The sequence below is a fragment of the Semicossyphus pulcher genome, unplaced genomic scaffold, assembly GCF_022749685.1.
Source record: "Semicossyphus pulcher isolate SPU_LCO1_2020_fin unplaced genomic scaffold, fSemPul1.0.p SCAF_20, whole genome shotgun sequence".
NCBI lineage: Eukaryota > Metazoa > Chordata > Actinopteri > Labriformes > Labridae > Semicossyphus > Semicossyphus pulcher.
The window spans coordinates 6,302,602-6,322,462 of NW_027211694.1; the positions used below are offsets into that span (position 1 = coordinate 6,302,602).

The 19,861-nt window shown below is 43.6% G+C and overlaps 1 protein-coding gene across 1 annotated transcript in view; it reads left to right on the forward strand.

The window, feature by feature from the left end:
• Positions 1-19,861, forward strand: part of magi2a (membrane associated guanylate kinase, WW and PDZ domain containing 2a) — a 250,336-nt gene that overhangs the window by 164,553 nt on the left and 65,922 nt on the right. Inside the window, exons 4-6 of the mRNA XM_069670763.1 lie at positions 427-642; positions 3,650-3,860; positions 8,628-8,707. Coding sequence (XP_069526864.1) covers positions 427-642; positions 3,650-3,860; positions 8,628-8,707 — 507 coding nt within the window. The remainder of the gene's footprint in view (positions 1-426; positions 643-3,649; positions 3,861-8,627; positions 8,708-19,861) is intronic.

A 19,861-nucleotide genomic window follows, 5' to 3' on the forward strand; every position in this document is an offset into this window, starting at 1 on the left:
GGGATATTAGTTGCTGCATCTTCTCCTCTGCACATCAATCACTTAGCCGAGCGTGCACGGACTTCCCAGGTATCTGACGGGGAGTTTGTGCATGGCTCGGACTGAATAATCTCTGTATCTCGGAGTTTTGGTCTCTGGTTGAGCCGACTACCTGCCTCTGGGAAGTGCAGTTTTTCACTTGGCTCTGACTCAACAGCCCCTTCCAGCCATGCAGTTGTATATTATTATTTGGTTTGCCTGCTGCTGGCAGCGCAGTCCCTCGGACAGTCCACATCTGTCATTGTTAAACCTCATAACTGCATGTTTTTCTGCTTTACTTAAAGGGCCATTGCATTGTTTTTCTTCTTGTGAAGTATTTTCCTGTAAAGGAAGGAAAAGTGTGTAATAAGAAGAAACAACATCTCTTCTTTCTTCTTTATTTTCCAGAAAACTTCTACGGCACCCCGAAGCCTCCGGCCGAGCCCAGCGCTCTGCTGCTAAATGTAACGGACCAGCTGCTGCCGGGCGCCAGACCCAGCTCCGAGGGCAAACGGAAGCGTAACAAGTCGGTCAGCAACATGGAGAAAGCCAGCATCGAGCCCCCCGAGGAGGAGGAGGAGGAGAGACCCATCGTCAATGGCAATGGCGTCGCTGTCACCCCAGGTCAGCCCTTACACAGACGCGGAGGCAGAGGTCAGCCTCGCGGTGACAGCTAGGTTTAGGGTCGCACACGGGGTCGGGCAGATCTGATTTGATCACTTTAAATCACACAAATATCTTCATGAGCTCTGAATCATCCCAACACTGATCCACAGTGTTTATGATTAAAGCATTAGTGCTCTTTAGATCATGCTATCATTTGTTAGGTATCATTACCGAGCTCTGTCTTAGCACTGAGAGCCTGAGGGAGTACACATATATTGCTCTCCTATTTAACAGCAGCCTGTGGGCTCTTTAATAATCTACAAGGACTTTCATTAAGCGTTTCCACTCGGTGGTGATTCAGCCCTGTCCACAGCATTGTTCTCCTCTCTGTAAAGCTTGAAAATAAGCAGGAGTGACATTAAACACAGCACGCAACAAGGCCAAACCTCTCGAGGTTCGTCTTATTCATACAAATGAAAAAGAGAGATATTTCTTTGTGCGGATGTTTGCCTTCAACAAAACATTCAGAACACTGACTCAGATAAGACGCATGTGAATGTACCTTTCATTGTGCGCATCTAAATCGGCACACACAGCCCGAACACACGCGCAAACAGAAAGCCTTTGAATGCATCACATGATGAGACGATCATAAAGGACGCTTTTATGAGTTTGATTTTTGTGATTCCAAATCCAGCACCATGCTCTGGTCCTGTGACTCTAAGCTGGTTTTATGACCGGAGGACAGCCGAGGCTCTCGCTGCAGTCGGAGGAGCACGCACGTCCTAGAAGTTCTTATCGCTGTTTGTCAGATAGATAGTTAGAGGTGCTCTTTGAAGCAGGACGAAGTTTGGTGACAAGAAGATGAAATTTTGGTTTTCTAACCGCAAGGAGCTCATACAAGGTAGGCCTATACATGTTTATATATACCTATCCAAATAAACAGGAAGAGAAAGAGACAAAGGAAAAGACTGCAAATTCAGTCTTTTACGCACAAGTAACTAATAGACCTAAAGAAGATGATGCTGTAAATATAAAGATGTAAATAAGAAGATGACAATAACACAGCTTTATAAACATATTTCCTTTTTACAAAGTGTCGAACAGGATCAAGAGAAGAATTTCAAATTAAATGCACGGAGCGAACAGAAGCTAAACTCTGATCATGTAAAATATACTGTAAAAAGACAGCTTAATATGAATGTATAATGTATTATTAATTAATGTACAGTTTAAGATATTTAAAGTACCCTTACTTTGTGTTTATATATATAAATAAAAGCATTGTGTACAAACGAGGGGAGTCACACTGCCACATCGGGCTACTTTGAAAGTGTTGACCTACTTTACTCTCCGTTCCTGCGACTTTAACTACAGGCAGAGACGCTAATGTTGCTCATGACTCATCACAATTCATTGTCGCCGTGTACTCGCGTCAAAAAGCCTCCTATTCTCTACACTTTCGGCGCCTGTCACGCCAGCAGTGTGAGGACTTTAGATCACATCCCCGGTAATATTGTGCATGTATTTGACAATATAGGCCAAAAAAAAAACAGAAAATCCATTTCTTTATATTCTTATATCAAAATCCGATCATTTTTTCTTCCGGTAAAACTAAATTTCACGCGTGCTTACGTAAGTTAGCACCAAACAATTTCAGCCAATCAATCTGCAACATTTAGCCGCAGAGCACCAAGAACGCTCGGTCAGTTAGCTAGCTGCTGCGCTGTGGAGAACGTCTGTCTACGCCCACTTTTCAACCATCAAATCAAATCCCTCTAATGATATGTCCCGCCTGCACGTCCTGTTTCACTCGGAAATACGTCACGATACGGAAGCTAGATACTCTCGAAATGCCGTTTCAGCTCGACTTTAAAAATGAACTCGTCACACGGCCGCCACGCTTCCAGTGTTGCCCACAAAAGCGCACATTGACCTGATGAGGTTTTGACCTGGTCTTGGTATTCAACAAAAGACGGAAAAACACCAAAAGGTCATAAAAGGAATGGCAATGTTTTTTTGGGATGTCCAGTGAGGATTAAAAATAGGTTCTATATGTTGTTGCCTACTTGATTTCACCAGGTAGGTTGGCCCGAGCTGCAATGGCGTAGTATTGGGTAGGGACGTTACTATAAAAACTACGCCCACTATTACTCGCCGTACTTTATTTAGGAATGACTCAGGCTTCATCTAAAGATCTCCGCCAGCGCAGTGGTTCTTTAAGGGTTAATAGTTCTGTAAGTCCCAGTCTCAGTCGTTATCTAAATTGACTCTAAATGACACTGAAGTCTCTGAATGTCCCCCCGTGAGCGCAGGGAAAACACAGCCACAGGAACATTTCTAACTGATCCTATCTGCCGAGCCTCTCGATAACTTCAGGCTCTCCGCGCTCAGCGACCCATGCTGGATGTTAAAGTTGGGCTCCTGCGCTCGGCTCGGCTCAGGAGGAGTTTTGTCTGTGAAGATGGACAGAGCGTTTGCTGACCAGGAGGGCTGAGGGGGGAATCGATCGAGCACAGCAGGCCCTGTGATCTAAGCAGATAGCTCCCTCGCTCTTTCCCCTCCTGTAGATTATCTCTGAATCCCCTGCTCTCATTTGTGCCCCCCCCTCCTGGGAAGCACACACACACGCTCGCCATCTCTTTCCTTTTCCCTCCACACACACCATTTCTCTCCCTCTAACACCTCCTCACACCGCCACAACTCAAACTAGGGCATCACAGCCAGTTTCTCCCTCAATCTCTGTTGTCTCCTCTGCTTTATTCGTCTTTCTATCTTGTTAACCTCGATCATTCCCTCTCGTCCCATCACCTCGCTCCTCTCTTTCCCCTGAGTCACCGCCTCTCCTCACCTCTTTCTAATCATCCTTCCCTTTTTTTTTCCTGCCTCCACCCTAACCCTGACTCTAAATCAATCTCCTCCTGCCTCCTACGTCTCCTTTTCCCTCACTTCACCTCTCTTGTCTTTCACTCTCCTCCCGGCGATAATGTCGTGTCTGACTCATTCTGCCCTGTCGTCACCTCAGAGTCGAGTGAACATGAGGACAAGAGCACAGACGCTTCGGGGGACATCGCCCCGCAGAGCATACCCGCGGAGGCCCCGCCCGAGGCGCCCAAAGAGGACGGACTGTCCCCGAAAATCATAGCACCCAAACCGGAGGAGAACGACGAGCTGGGGCCGCTGCCAGACAACTGGGAGATGGCGTACACCGAGAAAGGAGAGGTGTACTTCATAGAGTAAGTGTCATGTTACATATAAATACCACAGACTGTCAGTCCATGTATCACTGGATGTTTTAGGCACCCAGGTGTGAGTATTCTGAAAGATAGAGACACCAGATGGAAGGCAATTTCAGAGGCGTTTAGAGAGGTATTAATGGAGTTTTACGGCCACTTGGAGGCCGCAGAACGAGCCATAAAAACAAAAGCAACATATTATTATCTTCTAAAGTTTTTATGGCGATTGTGTTAGAAAACAGTTGCCTGTTTACAGCAACATAAGCCTTCATTTAAAGTTGTTTTTCTGCTAATTGTTGAGTTAAATTCCAGTATTCACTCGTTGTGTTCATAGACTAAAAATGGACATATCAATCTTTGGCTGATTTTAGTTAAAACATCCGCCGGCTGCATCTGGAAACAAAGCAGCGAGAGGAAACAGAAACAATCAAGTCGCAGAACTTAAAACCAAAACTGTGAGCTGTACGAGAATCCTCCTCACGGTCTGTGAAACATGTGAGTCAGGTTTGTCAGTACGAGCGCCCCCTTTGTGTAAATGCAGATGTTTCATTTCAAGCAAAAATACTTCTCAAAACTGTCCTAAATTGGGGGAAAAAAACAACTAATTAGTGAATTTTAGTTTGATGTTTTTGGTGCAACTGAAAGCAACTTGTCTGGCACGAATGCTTTCTTCTTCTTTTGTTATATAACGGCGGTTAGCAAACAGCTTTCAGATGCGCCACAGCCACCGTCGAGCGGTAGTACCGCGTTACAACCAAGCGCCGGTAAATACAATCGAATAATCTATTTTTTAGATGAGATAATAGCTGCATGACCTTTGAACTTTTTTTAAATTAATGACTATTGGAATATTCGATAATAATGACCCATCATTAGCAGGTGACCCATATAGCCCTGCCCATGTCCTTGCTGCAGTGGCTGCTGGTTTGACCCATGGTGCATGTCGTCCTGACTCTCTCCTCCCCACACTTCCTGTCTACTTTAACTGTCCGAGCAATAAAGGCCAAAAAAATTTTCATCAGCTGGTGCAAAGTTACAAAAAAAGAGTGAGATGAAAAGGCCTCTATGTTTTGATGTTTGGAGCCTGCGTTGTTGACATCCTGTTACATAGTTGCCTCTCTTGCTGCTTTGGTGCCACCTGCAGATCAGTGAGCGATCATGAAACCATTGGCAGCAATATGTTCGACTGTGTTACGTCTAAACCATGTCTTTATATATTAATACATGTTTGCAAACCAAACAGGGATCCACTCTTATGAAGCTCCAGCTTCTAGCGGGCTAAAAGTCAACAGGGTCCCTTTAAATAAAAAGACGTCTCACTCTTCGTCCGAGTGCTCAAACCGCCGCTTCTATTCCCGCCTTTAGAGATCTCAAGGTAGATTCTCTCTCACGCAGGAAGTTTATATTTTCATTCTCCCATAACAGAATGAAATCCACCCCGAATGACTCGATTAGGGTTAGGCAGCATCTAAATTTACTCCTGTATTTCCCCCTGCAGAAACACACACACGCACACACCGACTGTAATGGATGCTTGGTGGTTTAATGAGATTTAGAGGTCCCCAGAAATACCTCCTTACACAGAAGTCTGTTTTACAAGCTCTAAAGTTTAATTCACTGGAGTTGTTAGCTTTTTGCAGCAGCAGTAAAAACGCAGAGGTGAGTCTTTCTTACACCAGAATAATGGACTTCCTGTGAGTCTTGCAGCGCTGGTGAGGGAGTTCTATTTGCATGCATGTAGTCCTTGTATAGCAGCGGCTAATGTAGCCATAAGAGGAAATGATTCTGCTATTAAGAAAGGTTTTATTGCATCAATATATCATTTTAGTCATTAGGGTAAATTTCTCTGTAGTATTGATTGAATCCCAGCACGCCTGAACGCATCATAAAATCGAAGCTCAGCAGCAGCAGACTAAGAAATTAGCCGGGTGGTGATGCATTCAGGCACATGTTGCTTCTTCATGTTTGCACAGGTTAAATTCCCCCCTTCTGCAGACGCTCTCAGCGCTCGTCTCCTCCCCCAAACAGAGGAAGCTCACGCTCCCACATCCATCAAGCACATTACACACCTAATGCAGTTAGCCCACTGAATTTGCAGCTTCACGTTTTTTATTTTTTGTCCGAGGTGCATGTGATGCCGTGCCAAAGTGATAGCCGCTGCCAAGAGAGCGCTTGCCTTTGATTGGCTTCCATACGAGATCAATTCGTTTACCTGCTGCCCTTGAAGTGAGCCGGCTGAGGGAAGGTGTGGAAGCACAGAGACGGAGGTGGAAGGAAAAGAAAGTGATAGGGATTAAAAATAGGGTGGATTGGGGGGGGGGGCAGGAGGCGAAAGGGAGGACATAAAAGAGGAAGTAGTAGATGTTTATGCTGTGAATAGTAATAGATGGCAGTGGAAGAGAGGAAGGAAGAGCAGGGAAAAGAGGAAATATATTGGTGGGATAAAAGGGGCAAAGGGGGAGAAGAAAGCAGAGGGATCAAAAGCAGATAAAAATAGACTTTCATGTACCTTCAATTGCACTTTTTTTCCCATCAGTCTCAATTATACTTTGTCTTTAGAGTTCATTAGCAAATGTTAGCATGCTCATGCAGTATGCTTTACCTGTGTAACATTAGAACAAGCTAGGCTCAGAATAAAGGAAAGCTTTAATCCAAAAGCTCGACCCCCAGGCAGGTACAATAAAAGTCCTAGTTAACTTTGTTCAAAGGAAAGGTTTGGGTGTAAACTCGCTCGACAACAGATCAGAAGGACAAATGCAACAAGAGGCTTATTCATTAATCATCAGCTAAAGAGTTCAATATGTCCCACAGACGCTGGAGAAGACAAACAGAGGTAAAAGTAAAATAGGGTGCTTAAAGGAGCTGCTGTCAGTCAAAGCTGGCGTTCTCTGTAATCGATAGAAGCATTAATATTTGAAATTGGTGCCATCGCTGTGGAGAAGTTGTACAAACAGCTCGTGGTTTCGCCCATTCTACATTCCTACAACACCCAGCATGCATTGTGCCCCTCCCTCTGAAAGGAACGGCCCAGCGAGAGACGCTGGAGTGAAATACTACCGTTTCGCTGCAATCAACGGCTCAGAGCGGTACAGAATCCGAAATACGACGAGAATATACCAGTGGATCGTCTAAAAAATCTTCAGGTCTGCAGTCTACATTTCAAACCTGACGATTTTGAACGAGACGTGACATCAGAGGTGGGCGTCCTAGATTGAGGAAGTGTAGTTTAGCGAGGTTTTCCGGGGCCCGTTGGAGAAGCGGATAGCGTCCTCCAAAGGCACAGAGCCAAATTGCATTTTTTTCCTACCATAACGGCATTAGCTCCACGTAATAGCATGATAGCACTGAGGTTGAAAATCGGCGAACTGGCCCTTTAAAGAAGCTGCGTGTGAGGTTGCAGATTGCAACGAACTGACAACCGCTCCCTTCGCACTCCGCTTTTTAGTGGGTAGGAGAAGCTATGGTAGCAGCTTCAGTCGTGAAAGAGTGTAGTGTGCAAAGATGGCTTAAAACATGACCCACTACTTCTTCCTTTGTTTTTCCTCGTGACAAATGCAAGGCATACAATGTACAATTAAGGCAGAAGAGTGCCCTCCCATCCCCCCATAAGGTTAACAGCCAGCATGATGCACAATAAGTTGCAATGTACACTGGATTAAATCAGGACCTACATGCCCAATGTAAGATAATGAAATCATTATTCATTATTTACAGTTAATTATACACAAATGAAAACATCCAGAAGTGATGACGTGTGAGATGTTGCGTTTCCAGCCTGTTCTCTGGGCTTGAAAAGCACAATCATTGCAGCTTTAACATCCGTAAAGATTTGTGTTTTCTTTCCTCTTTTTAAAATGTTTTGGGCCCTTTGCCTTTATCGAGCCACACTGGATAGATTTGGAAATGTGCGAGGAGAGAGCGGGGATGAGATGCAGCAAAGAGCTGAGGATCGGAGTCCAGCCCGAGGCCGCTGCGTTGAGGGTCGCGCTTCTGTACATGGGACACGTGCTTTCACCGCCGAGCTAAACCAGTGCTCCATTTTCTTGCATTTATGATATTTTGTTACTACAGACTTGTTATTCCTGTCACCGGTGCGTGCCCGTGTTCTGTGTCTTTAATTCTTAAGTGAAAACAGTTCTCCTTTGGGAAATAAGTTCAAGTTAAAAGTTCTGAAAAGAACAAAGACACGAGGAAGCCTCCTCACTGCTTCCTCCTCCTTTATCTTCTCGCTTCTCTACTGTAGGCACTTTGTACACCCCCCTCCTCCCCTGCCCCTCCCTCCCTCCCTCCTCCTTACAGTGATCATGAAGGGAGGCCATTGTGGCTCCTGAGCTTCAGACGAGCTGCGGAGACGCTCCGAGTTTCCCGGGCACGCCATCATATCTGATCTAGATCCAGCTCCCTGCCCGAGGCTGTGACTGAATCTGCCAAACCCACAGCTGTTCCCCTCCGTCACCCCTCTTTCTCTCTCCCCTTTCTTCCTCCTCCTCCTCTGTCTGCTTAGTAAGCCAATTAAAAGTATTGATTGCCATTTTGTTAACCTAAAGCTTTTTCTCCCCCCCCCAGTCTCCTCTCTCGTCACCTTTTTTCGAGGGCTGGCACACGAGGGAGTCTCATCTTCCCTCTCTGAAATGATTCTCCGGCTGAATTAAGAATCCACCAACCTCCTTCTCTCTTTCTGCCAAGTATCCTCTCTCTCGCCATCTATCACACTCCCTCTCACTCTCTCTCTCTCTCTCTCTCTTTCTCTCTGTCGTCTCTTCACAGCCACAACACCAAGACAACATCGTGGCTGGACCCGAGGCTAGCCAAGAAGGCAAAGCCGCCCGAGGAATGCAAAGAGGATGGTGAGTGCTGCGTCTTTATCTTCCATTTTTCCTCCTTCCTCTGATTTTTTTTGCTCTTCGTTTTCTTTCATTTTAATCACCAAACTTCCCCTGCAGCTTCAAGATTGAAACCTTGCTTGTGTGTGTGATGAGATGATTTCATTCAGGATCAGGCCACCGGTTTAATGCTCGCAGATTTTTGAGTGCCAGCGCAGGAATTTCATTTTATAAATTGTGACAATGTTGGTGTGTGTGTGTGTCTTCCTGTGGATAGGAAGTGCCTTGATATGTGTGTTTAAAGCCCAGGTCCAGAGAGACTTGAGGTTACAAAGACTTCTTTATTCTCAGCTGAGAGAGAGAGACGTGGAGCGTCCTTCACCCGCCCACACACACCGCAAAAAAACACACCGAAAAGAAAGGAGAAGGATGAATGTCAATGTGCCGTTGGTTTATAGACGAGCGTACATATATTTTCAAGTGTGTCATCTATCTCTTCTGCCGTCACCTTCCCGCCCCTTCTTCCCCATTCGTCTTTTCTTTATGTGTGAGATTTATCGCCTGAGTTATGGGCAGGGGAGCTGAGTAGGAGGACTGGATTTGGAGATGGACGGAGACAACGAATGAGAAATGGTTATTTGAATGTGTGACTGTGTGAGCTTTTTGGAGTGTGTGTGTGTGGTCATTGCGGGTGTTTGTGTGTGCGCAGATTCCTGGTAAACACGTAAGGATAGAGTTTCTCTATAAATACACTCAGACACACACGCAGACAAACAAGTCAAACCGTGCTTCCAAACTGCTCCTTGCTCTGACCTCACTTGTGTGAGTTTTGTGGGACTTTAGGACTCTGTGGTGAGTAGGCCTGTTACAAATTATGGTTTTTATTATTAGTTTAATCTGTCAGCTACTTTTCTTATGTATTTTTCAGCCTATAATATGTGAAAAATGTTCAGCACAAGTTGTCAGACCTAACCAGTGAGCGGGATTCGATGTTGAAATCTGGGTGAAATCAGGTCTTTCAGCCATTTTTCAACCGGCTAAATTACGAAATCAACGTGTCAGAAACACATTTTTCGTTTATATTTTTGGACAATTTTAGCTCTGAAAGTGTGATGAAAGTGATGATTGTTGCAACATTTCTCCAAACTCATTTTCCAGTGGTGGGTTAAATCCCGTCTGCGCATTACTTGTCATACAAAAATCAAAAATAGGCGCTTTATTGGCTGCGTGATGTTAACAAGAAGACATCATAAGGGAGCAGTTTTAAACATTCCCCGAGAAAGAAGACTGCACACGCCCAGGTGCTTCAGCTGTGCAGCTCTGACCGGGAAGACCCCCGGATGCTGACGTAGTTCATTGTTACCTGACGGACAGAGTAACCTCAGGAGGTGTCGAAGGCGCGACGGTTAAGAGAGCTTGTACAAGCATTTGAGCCGCTATGTTACTTGAAAATTGCCGTTAAAATTACGCGAGTAAGTGATGAATCTTGTGATAGAAGCAGGGGAAATCTGGTCTAAACTAAAATTAATAAAAACGTTGAACCGGTTTTAAGCGTCTTCCAAACGGAAAGATGCTCACTGAGGAAGGCGATGCATCAAACTTCCTGTTTAGTTTAACAGACTTAGATTCAAACAGCCAAACAGATTCCATTTTTAGTGATGTGTAAGAGAGTCAGACCACCAGTTTGGTCCAGACCTAAATATCTCCTAAGTATTGGATGGATTTCCATGACAACACAAAAACTATTAAAGTCTTGCTAGCAGCGTGGCTCATGTAACAATTTAAAGCTAATGCTTAGCTGTACAGCCTTAGCTCTACTTTGTGTTTACCGCTAATCAACAAATGCTTACATGTCAATCTAAGATGATGAATACGGTAAAGCCCATGCTAGCTTTACACCAGAGTGCTAGCATTGAAATTGAGACAAAGACGTTAGCATTTAGCTCCAAGTACAACCTCACTGATGCTAGCATGACTGTGGCCTCTTAGCCGTGTTGTTTAGTTAACACTTCAACGCTAAATCCAAAAGGCAGCTGGACTTGGTTGAAGTTCTTGAAGATGTTTCACCTCTCATCTGAAAGGCTTCTTCAGTTCTCAACTGACGTGTGGACGGAGCTAGAAATATAATTAGTATGCTAATACATGTGTGATGAAGGGTGAGTCGTTAGCCTGAGCTGTTGACCCAGTATCACTGAGAGTCATTAGTACCCTCTGGTGTTGATGAGCCTTTTGGATGAGAAGTGAAACATCTTCAAGAGCTTCAACCAAAGTCCAGTTGCCTTTTGGATTAGGCTTAGTTACCATGACCTGGATGACTGGGAACCTGTTGTTGTTAATTAATTGTCAACTTCAGTTCCAGAAAGTTCAACAGCTTTAACAGGAAAGTGTGCCAAAGCCTGAATCACTGTACTTTAGAAGACAGCTCCCCTGATAGTATCCGGATTGCCAGTATTCCTGTACACGCTTGCTACCTTGAGCAGCATAAAACAAATGTCAGGAGGTATTTGCACAAAGTGTTTGACTGCACCAAGATAGAGTGAGCGGGAACAATGGTACCTGGTCTGAAAACATTTGCACTGTGTGTGGTGGCATTAAACACAGGGGCTGCTTCCTGTTGACACGTCGCCTGTTTTATCCTTCCAAAGAATTACTTCCTTGATATCGCATTTTATTCAAAAGACGTGTGTGCAGTCGCTGAATCACCCCGATTCCCTCTCAGTCTGTAGACATTAAAGGGAGAAAGATCTCCTAGATGATGAAATGACACAGAAACAAAGACAAAGACGCCTGTGAGGAATTAGTCAGAGTGCGATCGCGCTTTTATCTCCAGCACTTTCAATCCTATTTATCCACCGAGGACGCTCCACAAGAGGAGATGTGCTGATATTTGTGAGGATTGTTATTGATCTGGTTGGGCGACTAATCCAGTTAGTCCCAGCAGAAGGGAAAGAAGTGCTTAACGGTGGCTGCAGGTCTGAAAGCAAGAAGACACACACAGCGCTTGTGGCCCAGTAGATATAATTAGGCTGTCATGACTTATTGGCCCACGTTGGACCAAATCCACACGTTCTTGGTCAGCTGCCGCTAACAGCCTGGGGTGAAATCAATCAGTGGTGCATTTGGGGTTCTAATTATTGCTTCTCTCTGTTTATTTTCCCCCCTTTTTATGTAAATTTCAGAAAAACATCAACACAAAACAATTATAGCCTGGCTAGCAGCATGGCTAAAGGCTAACTTTTAATTAAGCAGCATGTAAGAGTGTAAGGCTTTGTTTTCTGACCAAACACCTGCCAATAACGTCCCCGTTTGCCTCAGTTAGCAGCTTTTGTTTATTGCTAATTAGCTAATCATTACTTACTAGCATGCTAAAATGCTAATCTCAGACCAAAATGAGCATGTTAGCTTTGTTGTTGGGAGAATGTTGCTGCTAGCTAGCAAGCACGGCTGTCTCAAGTGCTGCTAGCATGGCTGTTGATTCTAATTTGAAGGAATTTCTCAGACAAATTTAGGCTGTTTGTGTGAAGTGCTAAAAAGCAAATGTTAGCATGCTTACATGCTACACTAAGAGGGCGAAAAAGGTGAACATGATGTATGCTAAAATCAGCTTGTTAACATTGTTTTTTTAGCATGCTAGCATGTTGATGTTACTTCAAAGGACTGCTGACTCGAGCTGCTAGCATGGCTGTTGATTCTAATTTGAAGGAATTTCTCAGACAAGTGAAGTGCTAAATAGCAAATGTTAGCATGCTTACATGCTAAATTAAGAGGGTGAAAAAGGTGAACATGGCACATGCTAAAATCAGCATGTTATCATTGGGTTTTTTTTAGCATGCTAGCATGTTGATGTTACTTCAAAGGACTGCTGACTCGAGCTGCTAGCATGGCTGTTGATTCTAATTTGAAGGAATTTCTCAGACAAGTGAAGTGCTAATTAGCAAATGTTAGCATGCTTATATGCTAAACTAAGAGGGCGAAAAAGGTGAACATGATACACGCTAAAATCAGCATGTTAACATTGTTTTTTTAGCATGCTAGCATGTTGATGTTACTTCAAAGGACTGCTGACTCGAGCTGCTAGCTTAAATGTCGGTTCTGATCTAAACAAGATATCTTGTTCTCTTAGACATTTAGGGTTCAGTTAGTGACAGATATAATCACAGTCTACCTTCCCCTCAGAGTGTTCTCATCTATATTTACTCAGTTGTTCAGTATGTGCTTCTTTTTTGACTGTTAGCAATAGAAGTGTCTTCCCAGCTGAAGTGTGTAAGCAGCCGTATGAGAGGTGTGCTGTTCACTCCAAACGTCCACAGGCTGTCGGCAGCAGCCACCCCTGAGAGCTGAGCTCAGTTAGGGAGGGAAAAGCTGCCTCTGTAAATTCGATATCGATTGGTGGAAAAGGTAGACGTGTGTGTGTTCGTGTTTTGGACCCGAGCCATGCTCTGATAAGCGCTAACAGGATTGCAGGGTGGAGTCTGTGAGCTGTGACGGGACAACAGGCTGAGAGGAGGAGAGCCAGAGTATTAAGTGGGACTTGGAGTATAGACGGAAACACACAGATGCACACTAAGAGCAGATGTGGGAAGAAGTACTTAGATGTACCACAAAATACTTCACTAAAGCGATACAAGCCCTACAACATGAAAAAGTATGATCAGCAAAATAATCACCCAGATGTTCAATGTTAATGTGTTTTTTAATGAGTCTTTGAAGCTGTCTTTCCCCTGAAAATTAGCCAGTATGGCTATTTTAAATGTCATTTTAAATGTATAATATACATGACAGATGATATAGTACAATGAAAAATCTCTTTAAAACTAAAAGCAGTGAATTTACTCTTACTTTGTGGTTGCTCAAAATGTGTCAACACCGTCATATATTTTTAAAAAGCAATAAAATCAGGCAACCACATGGTCAACTATATTCCTGAATGACCCCATTTTCCACCCTTCACATCTGCTAAATGCAACAGGGCCAAACAAGCTCCTGTAAGTTTGCTATTGCTTCAGTAATACTTACACATTTATTGATGTTGCTGCTGTCACAACCATGATGTGTCAACCCCGTCTCTTTTGTGAAGAAATAATTATTTTAAATTCTAACATAAATGTGTGCGTTATCAGTAAGAGACAGCTAGCAACAAGGAGAAAACAAGATGGCTGATGTGTACAACTGATGCCACCGTCAGGCGTCAGGTTTTCTGCCTGACGATGGTGACAAAAACATCCCGATCATCCTCAGTGGAGGCTTGAATATAATTTTCTTTGTCAGGGTTGTATCTCTTTGTTTTCCTCGCTGACGGTCGCTTTCCGTTTAAGACTGTTTACCTTCATCTGAGCGTCGAGTTTGTTTCTTCTTCTTTGGATTTTCTCTTATTTTTGAAGTTGTATCTGTAGTCATCCATCTTTTCTTTGTTTGTTCAGCCATAGTAGATTACTGTTTACTAGCAATACTTGCAGAGACCGGAAAAGCAGCCGCTTAGCTCCTAAATTTAAGATCATTTGATTTGTTTAAACTAATTAATTTGGAGGTCAAACGTTGAGTCAGAGTACCCTCAAAATGTTTGCATGAGAAGTGCATGCACACGACGGCAGCACATTTTATGTGTCAAACAAGGAAGCTCTTAATTTTGATGGATGTTCAAAAACAGCCGGTTTGGTTAACCGTCTTGTTTCATGTTTTCTTCCCTGTAAGTCGTATTTTCCACCCTGTCAGAAGTCTCTACATCTCGGCGATTAACCTGGTGTGTGTCGTGTTATTACTACGGAAAGAAATGACAATGAAAATAAGGCCTAGGTTGTTAATGACTATAATCATCCTCTGAAGGCGCTCATTATGCAGAATATCCCCTCTCACAGGGTTCATTTATGGGAAGTATATGTTATTGGATTATTATTGCAATCAAAGCATTAGCTTTAAAGCGTGTGGATCTACTTAGTAAAGGTGGAGCTTATTTTACCTCAATTTCACACCCTTTGTTTTATCTATTGCAGTGTATATAATGCTCTGATAGTATGTGTGTTAAAATCCACAATATTCCACTCTTATATATGGTGGAATAGAGGTATAAAGTCTCACTCCTGTATGGAAAAACTGTATTTAAGAGCACAACTTGAGTGAATGTTTCACCGCTGGTAAACACGACTTGTTCCCTCTCATGTTTTAAGACACATACAACCACATTCTGTCAAAATATGCGGAGAAATATGTGTTCGCTTTAGCGCGCTCCTTCCTGCCTGTTCAAAGGAGCGCCGGCTCCCGGTGAAGACGGAGCGGTTGACATCACAGACGCCTCGTCGTTGCATAACTCTCTCTACATTTCCCCCCTCCTCGCTCGCTCCTCCTGCCTCCATCTTTCTCACCTCCTCTCCCTACCTCCGTATCCATCTTTGTCCCCGTCGCTCCCTTCCAGTCCTCTTTTTGTTTTGTCAGACGTGAAGAAGTAGGACAGGCCCTTTTTTAGAAGCTCTTTGTTTGCTTTTCTTCTCTACCCACCTTCCACTCGTACCTGCGTAAAGTTGATTGTTTTGTTGTTTTTTTCCTCTCCTGCCAAATATTTGTTGGCTGAGAGAAAAGAAAACCAAGCCGGCCTGCTGTTGTCTCACTTAATTCTTTACTTATTCTGCCTGTTTTTTACCTCAGGTGTGCCAAAGCGGGTAGCGAGAATCCCCCAGACGCATGATTTAAAATGAGACAAAATGGTAAATCAATCTTTCAGCGTGTTTCATCAGGCGGCACCGTATGACCAGCGCATGAATGAACGTAGGCACAGAGAGGGATTAACACTTTGATGATGCTCAGGTTTGAAGCTTTTTAATCGTCTTAGAGTGGCCCCTTTGTTTGCCGCCTCTGTGTGTCCCAGCAGGCGGCACTCGTGTGAAAACAGAGAGCTCAAAAACTCGACATGTAATTATATTCTGGCCGTGTGAGGAGCTTCACGGGCAAAGAGACAAAGTTATTATCGTCTCCTGCAGGCCTGCGTCGGGGTCACACTCCCCTCTTGTCCTCTCTCCGAGGGGAAATAGCAGGGCTGGTTTTTTACTCTCTTACGTCTGCGGTTAAAAAAAGCATCCGGTGTGTGTTTTTGTGCTCTTCTGTTACTCCATCAAGGAAAGCTCCTCCAGCCTGGAAAATGTCACCTCTCCTGTTCCCTCCGTTGTCCTTTCAGCCCGGACCTCAGAGATAGATTTTCTGAATTTTGCAGGAAGTTTTTTGTGTGAGTGTGTGTGTGTGTGCAGTCCTACAGGTGAGTTATTATAGACGGAGAGGCGCAGCGCCCTCCGTCACCTTGAGACTCCTGCAGCAGTAGCGAGCGGAGTAGCGGGGAGGGGCGGGAGACGCTGTCTGCGGGATGATTGATGGGTGTATTTTGAGAAACATCCCCAGCAGAGCGTGCCTGAGGCCTGCAGATTGAAAGGAGGATTCAAAAGGCGGCGTGGCAGGTGTGTGACGTGTGCATGCTGAATTAGCTGCCAGTGTGTGCATGTGTGTGTGCATGTGTGTGTGTTTGAGGCATCTATGACGAAAACTACAAACAAGTCCCTCATACGCCTTTCTCATTGCTGGGCACACTCCCTATAGTCCAAATGTGTATTAATCCACGGCTAAAAATAGTCCCTAACAAAATCCCTGTTTACTTTTGTGTGAGTAATGTTTGCTACAAACTGCAGCGGCCAACTGTTTTATAGTACGACTCAGCCTTTTGGAAACTATATAGTACATATTTGTGAACTGTAGTGAAGCTTTACGTCTCCCATTCAGGGCGCTCAAAGCTGCAGACAGGGTGCGAGAGTGCTGAGAGATGCACAGCTTGTTAAACATGGATTGTTCTCCATTAGAATATAAGAACATAGATTGTTGCCAGCCTTCATTTCTAAGTACACAACTTTATTTTTTTGGTTTCTTTTTTTGTTTATGTCGTGTTTTTTGTAAAGGGACCGGTATGGATAGCATGGACATCCATGCACCGCAGGATTTATAGCCCCTTTAGCAACACTCAACAAAACATATGCTCATTGGCGACACAAAAATAAGAACTCAACAAGAAAATAGAGACAAGTGTTAAAGCATCATAAAAGTAATAGTAAGGGGGTGCTGAGTTTAGCTCAGTGGGTCGTGAAGGAGCCCAACAGTCCCTGAAGCAGCAGCCGCAGGCTCAACTACCGCCCTCGGCCCTTTGCTGCATGTCACCCCCGAATCTCTGCTCCCCATATTTCCTGTCTCTCTTCACCTCTCCAATAATTAAAGGTGAAAATGACCTTAAAAAATACTTGTTTGGGGGCGCTGGTTTAGCTCAGTTGGTAGAGCAGGCGCCCCAAATGCAGAGGCTACCGTCCTCGACGCACTGATCGCAGGCTCGACTCCCGGCCTGCCGATCCGTTTGGTGCATGTCAACCTCCAATCTCTACTCCCCACATTTCCTGTCTCACTTCATCTGTCCTTTCTAATAAAGCCAAAAAAAAAAATACTTATTTGAGTTTCTTACCACAAATTCAAGCTATGTTTTATTTTGAAAGTCTTTCCTCAAGCAGCTGCGGTATGGTTATTTATTGATCTAAGTATTTGTCTTTAGAATGCAAAATGTTACCGTACCATGTCGATATCGTAAAGCTCTCTTTTCCCCCAAATAGTTGTTTTTGTTTTACCTGCAATTTTTTTTAATTTACCCGAATTCCAGAAAATAAAGGTCATTATAATCTTCCAGAGCTGTGGCTCAGTGATAGAGTCAGTCCTCTGTAGCAGAAGGTTAGGGGTTCGATCCCTGACTGCTTCAGTGAACATGTCGAAGTGTCCTTGGGCGAGACACTGAACCCCAAATTGCTCCTGAAGGCATCGCCATCAATGTTAATGTTCATACACAGTTAAGTTGACTTTAAAAAAAAAATTAGGAATCTGATGACCTTTGGGAAAGTATGTAAAATAACTGAACTGTGTTCAGAATGAACATGCGCTTATTTAAAGATGAGAGCACTCAGTGTGTCCAAGTACACTGTAAAACCTGATCACAATTTTTTTCAATCTATTTATGGAAAAATGTCAAATTTTTTTTTCAATAGCTTTCATGTCATGTGACCCAGCGTCCTCAAATCAATGTCAGATGTTAACACTCACTTTGACAAATCAGACACACCTCATTAACTGCTGCTAATATTTTATATTAACATTTTAATGTAAAATTTGATGGGATATTTTTTTCTACGGGCATGCACCGTTATGATCGCCACCATTACAACAATCAACATTACCGTGCTAGCTACAGCACTTCTTAGACTACATAAGTGAATGTAACTAACTGTAAGCAATTACTACAACAGTGTCCAAAAATGACTTCCTTCTTTTACTAAGACAGGCTGTTTGGTTTCACAGATCCTGTTTGGAGATTGGCAAAGAAGCCGATGTGAAAGGGTGAATGTGACATGTAGCGTAAAAGTGCTTTGAGTGGTCGGAAGACGAGAAAACCGCGATATAAGTGCAGTCCATTGACCCTTTAAGCAACAGGGTTCAAATATGTTCGACAGGCCAAAACCTCAAAGTGCTCCACGCTGCAAATATTAACTTCTCAGAAGCTGAAACCTTCTTTTTTTTCACTGACAAAAACCGTTAAGATCAAAAATATCACTTAATGTACTTTATTAGAATTGTTGTGTATTAAATATAAAGCAGAACAGAATCATGAGGATCATTTTTTGACCCATGTCAGACTTTTCTTTGCATTATCATCCGTCCTCTTTGACTCTAACACAGTTATACATCAGTTGAATCTAATTAACCTTAATACATAACTTAATCTAATCAACAGCATCCAGGAAGTTCTTATAAAACAAGCTACTTTACATAATTATCCCATTTAACAGCTAACAAAGGGGTCTGTAAAAGTAGCACTTCCTCTGCTCCGATCCCGACCCCGTGGGGACGAGCGCGGGATCGGCAGAGCAGCACTGCAGATGGAAAGAGAAAGAGTAAAAAAGTCTGTGTGTTTTCATGTGCAGCTGTACGTATGTTCACACAGAGCGAGCCAAAGGAAGCAGAACTTTGGAGGCGAAAGAGGAGAGAATAAGAGCCAGGTCACAGTTCAATACGTCTGCGTCTGTCCCTGGAACGTCCTGATAAGCTGCGAGCTTCTGAGTTCTCATTTTTATGCCGCCGCTTAACTATTGTCTGCGCGCCCTGAGACGCAGACTTTGGGGACTTTGCAGTGGAGGGAATGTGAGGACACGCGTCTCTCTACAGCGCAGGTGCGTTTAACAGGAAGAAAAACAAGCGGTGGAATAAACAGGAGCTCATTGAAACGGAGCATAAACACCAGAGAACACTGCTGCCAGCATGTGACGCAATCAACTGATTTCTTGTCAGAGCATTGACTTTTCCTGTCACCGAGGAGATGTATCGGCTTGTTAATCATCTCCTTAAAGACTTGGATCAAGAATCTTTTCCCTAATGGAAAAAAAATGTAGTCAAGGTTATTGTTAGTTTGGACTGTGAGGTGAAAACAAGTCCATGTATCTTAACGCTGTCCGAGCATGTGCAGTTAAAACGCTCTAAACAGACATCTTATTATGTCTCAGCATGTCCTCAGGGATCTTTAGCATGGTGATCATGTGGCTGAGAAAAGCTGGTGTAAGGTCAGGCACGAGTCACACGTCTTAATAAGTGAACTACAAGTGAGTTCAACCTCTGTCTGTCTGTCTGTCAGACCTCTGTCTGTCTGCCCTGACTGTTAATAATAATATTTTAATGTATACAGTAGCTTCATGCACAGGCCTAATGAATAAATATTGTTATATTGCTTAATGTCTCTTATATAGCTATCAGCTTGAGGTTTTAAGCATGTGCTAGCTACCAATAAAGACAATAAATATGAGTTAATCATTCAAAATGATGTCTTTTAATAAACTTTGCTGCTGATGCTGCTGCGACTGATAGAAAAGAGGAAATCAAAGGAGGAAGAACAGAGATGAGAAGGAGGGAAAATGTGCGATCTGAGGGAAAGATTGAAAATATAATATTGTAATTTGCACTGTTCGGCTGAATGTCACCGTTAATGTTTAAAAGAGAGATGCGTCAGGTTCTTCTGTAGCACTACAGTGATATATTAATGTTAAAGCCAACACAGCTTTACTAGCTGAGTAGCTAATTATCTTGTCTGTGCGAGTCTGCATCCTCCACGTCTCCATCGTGCCT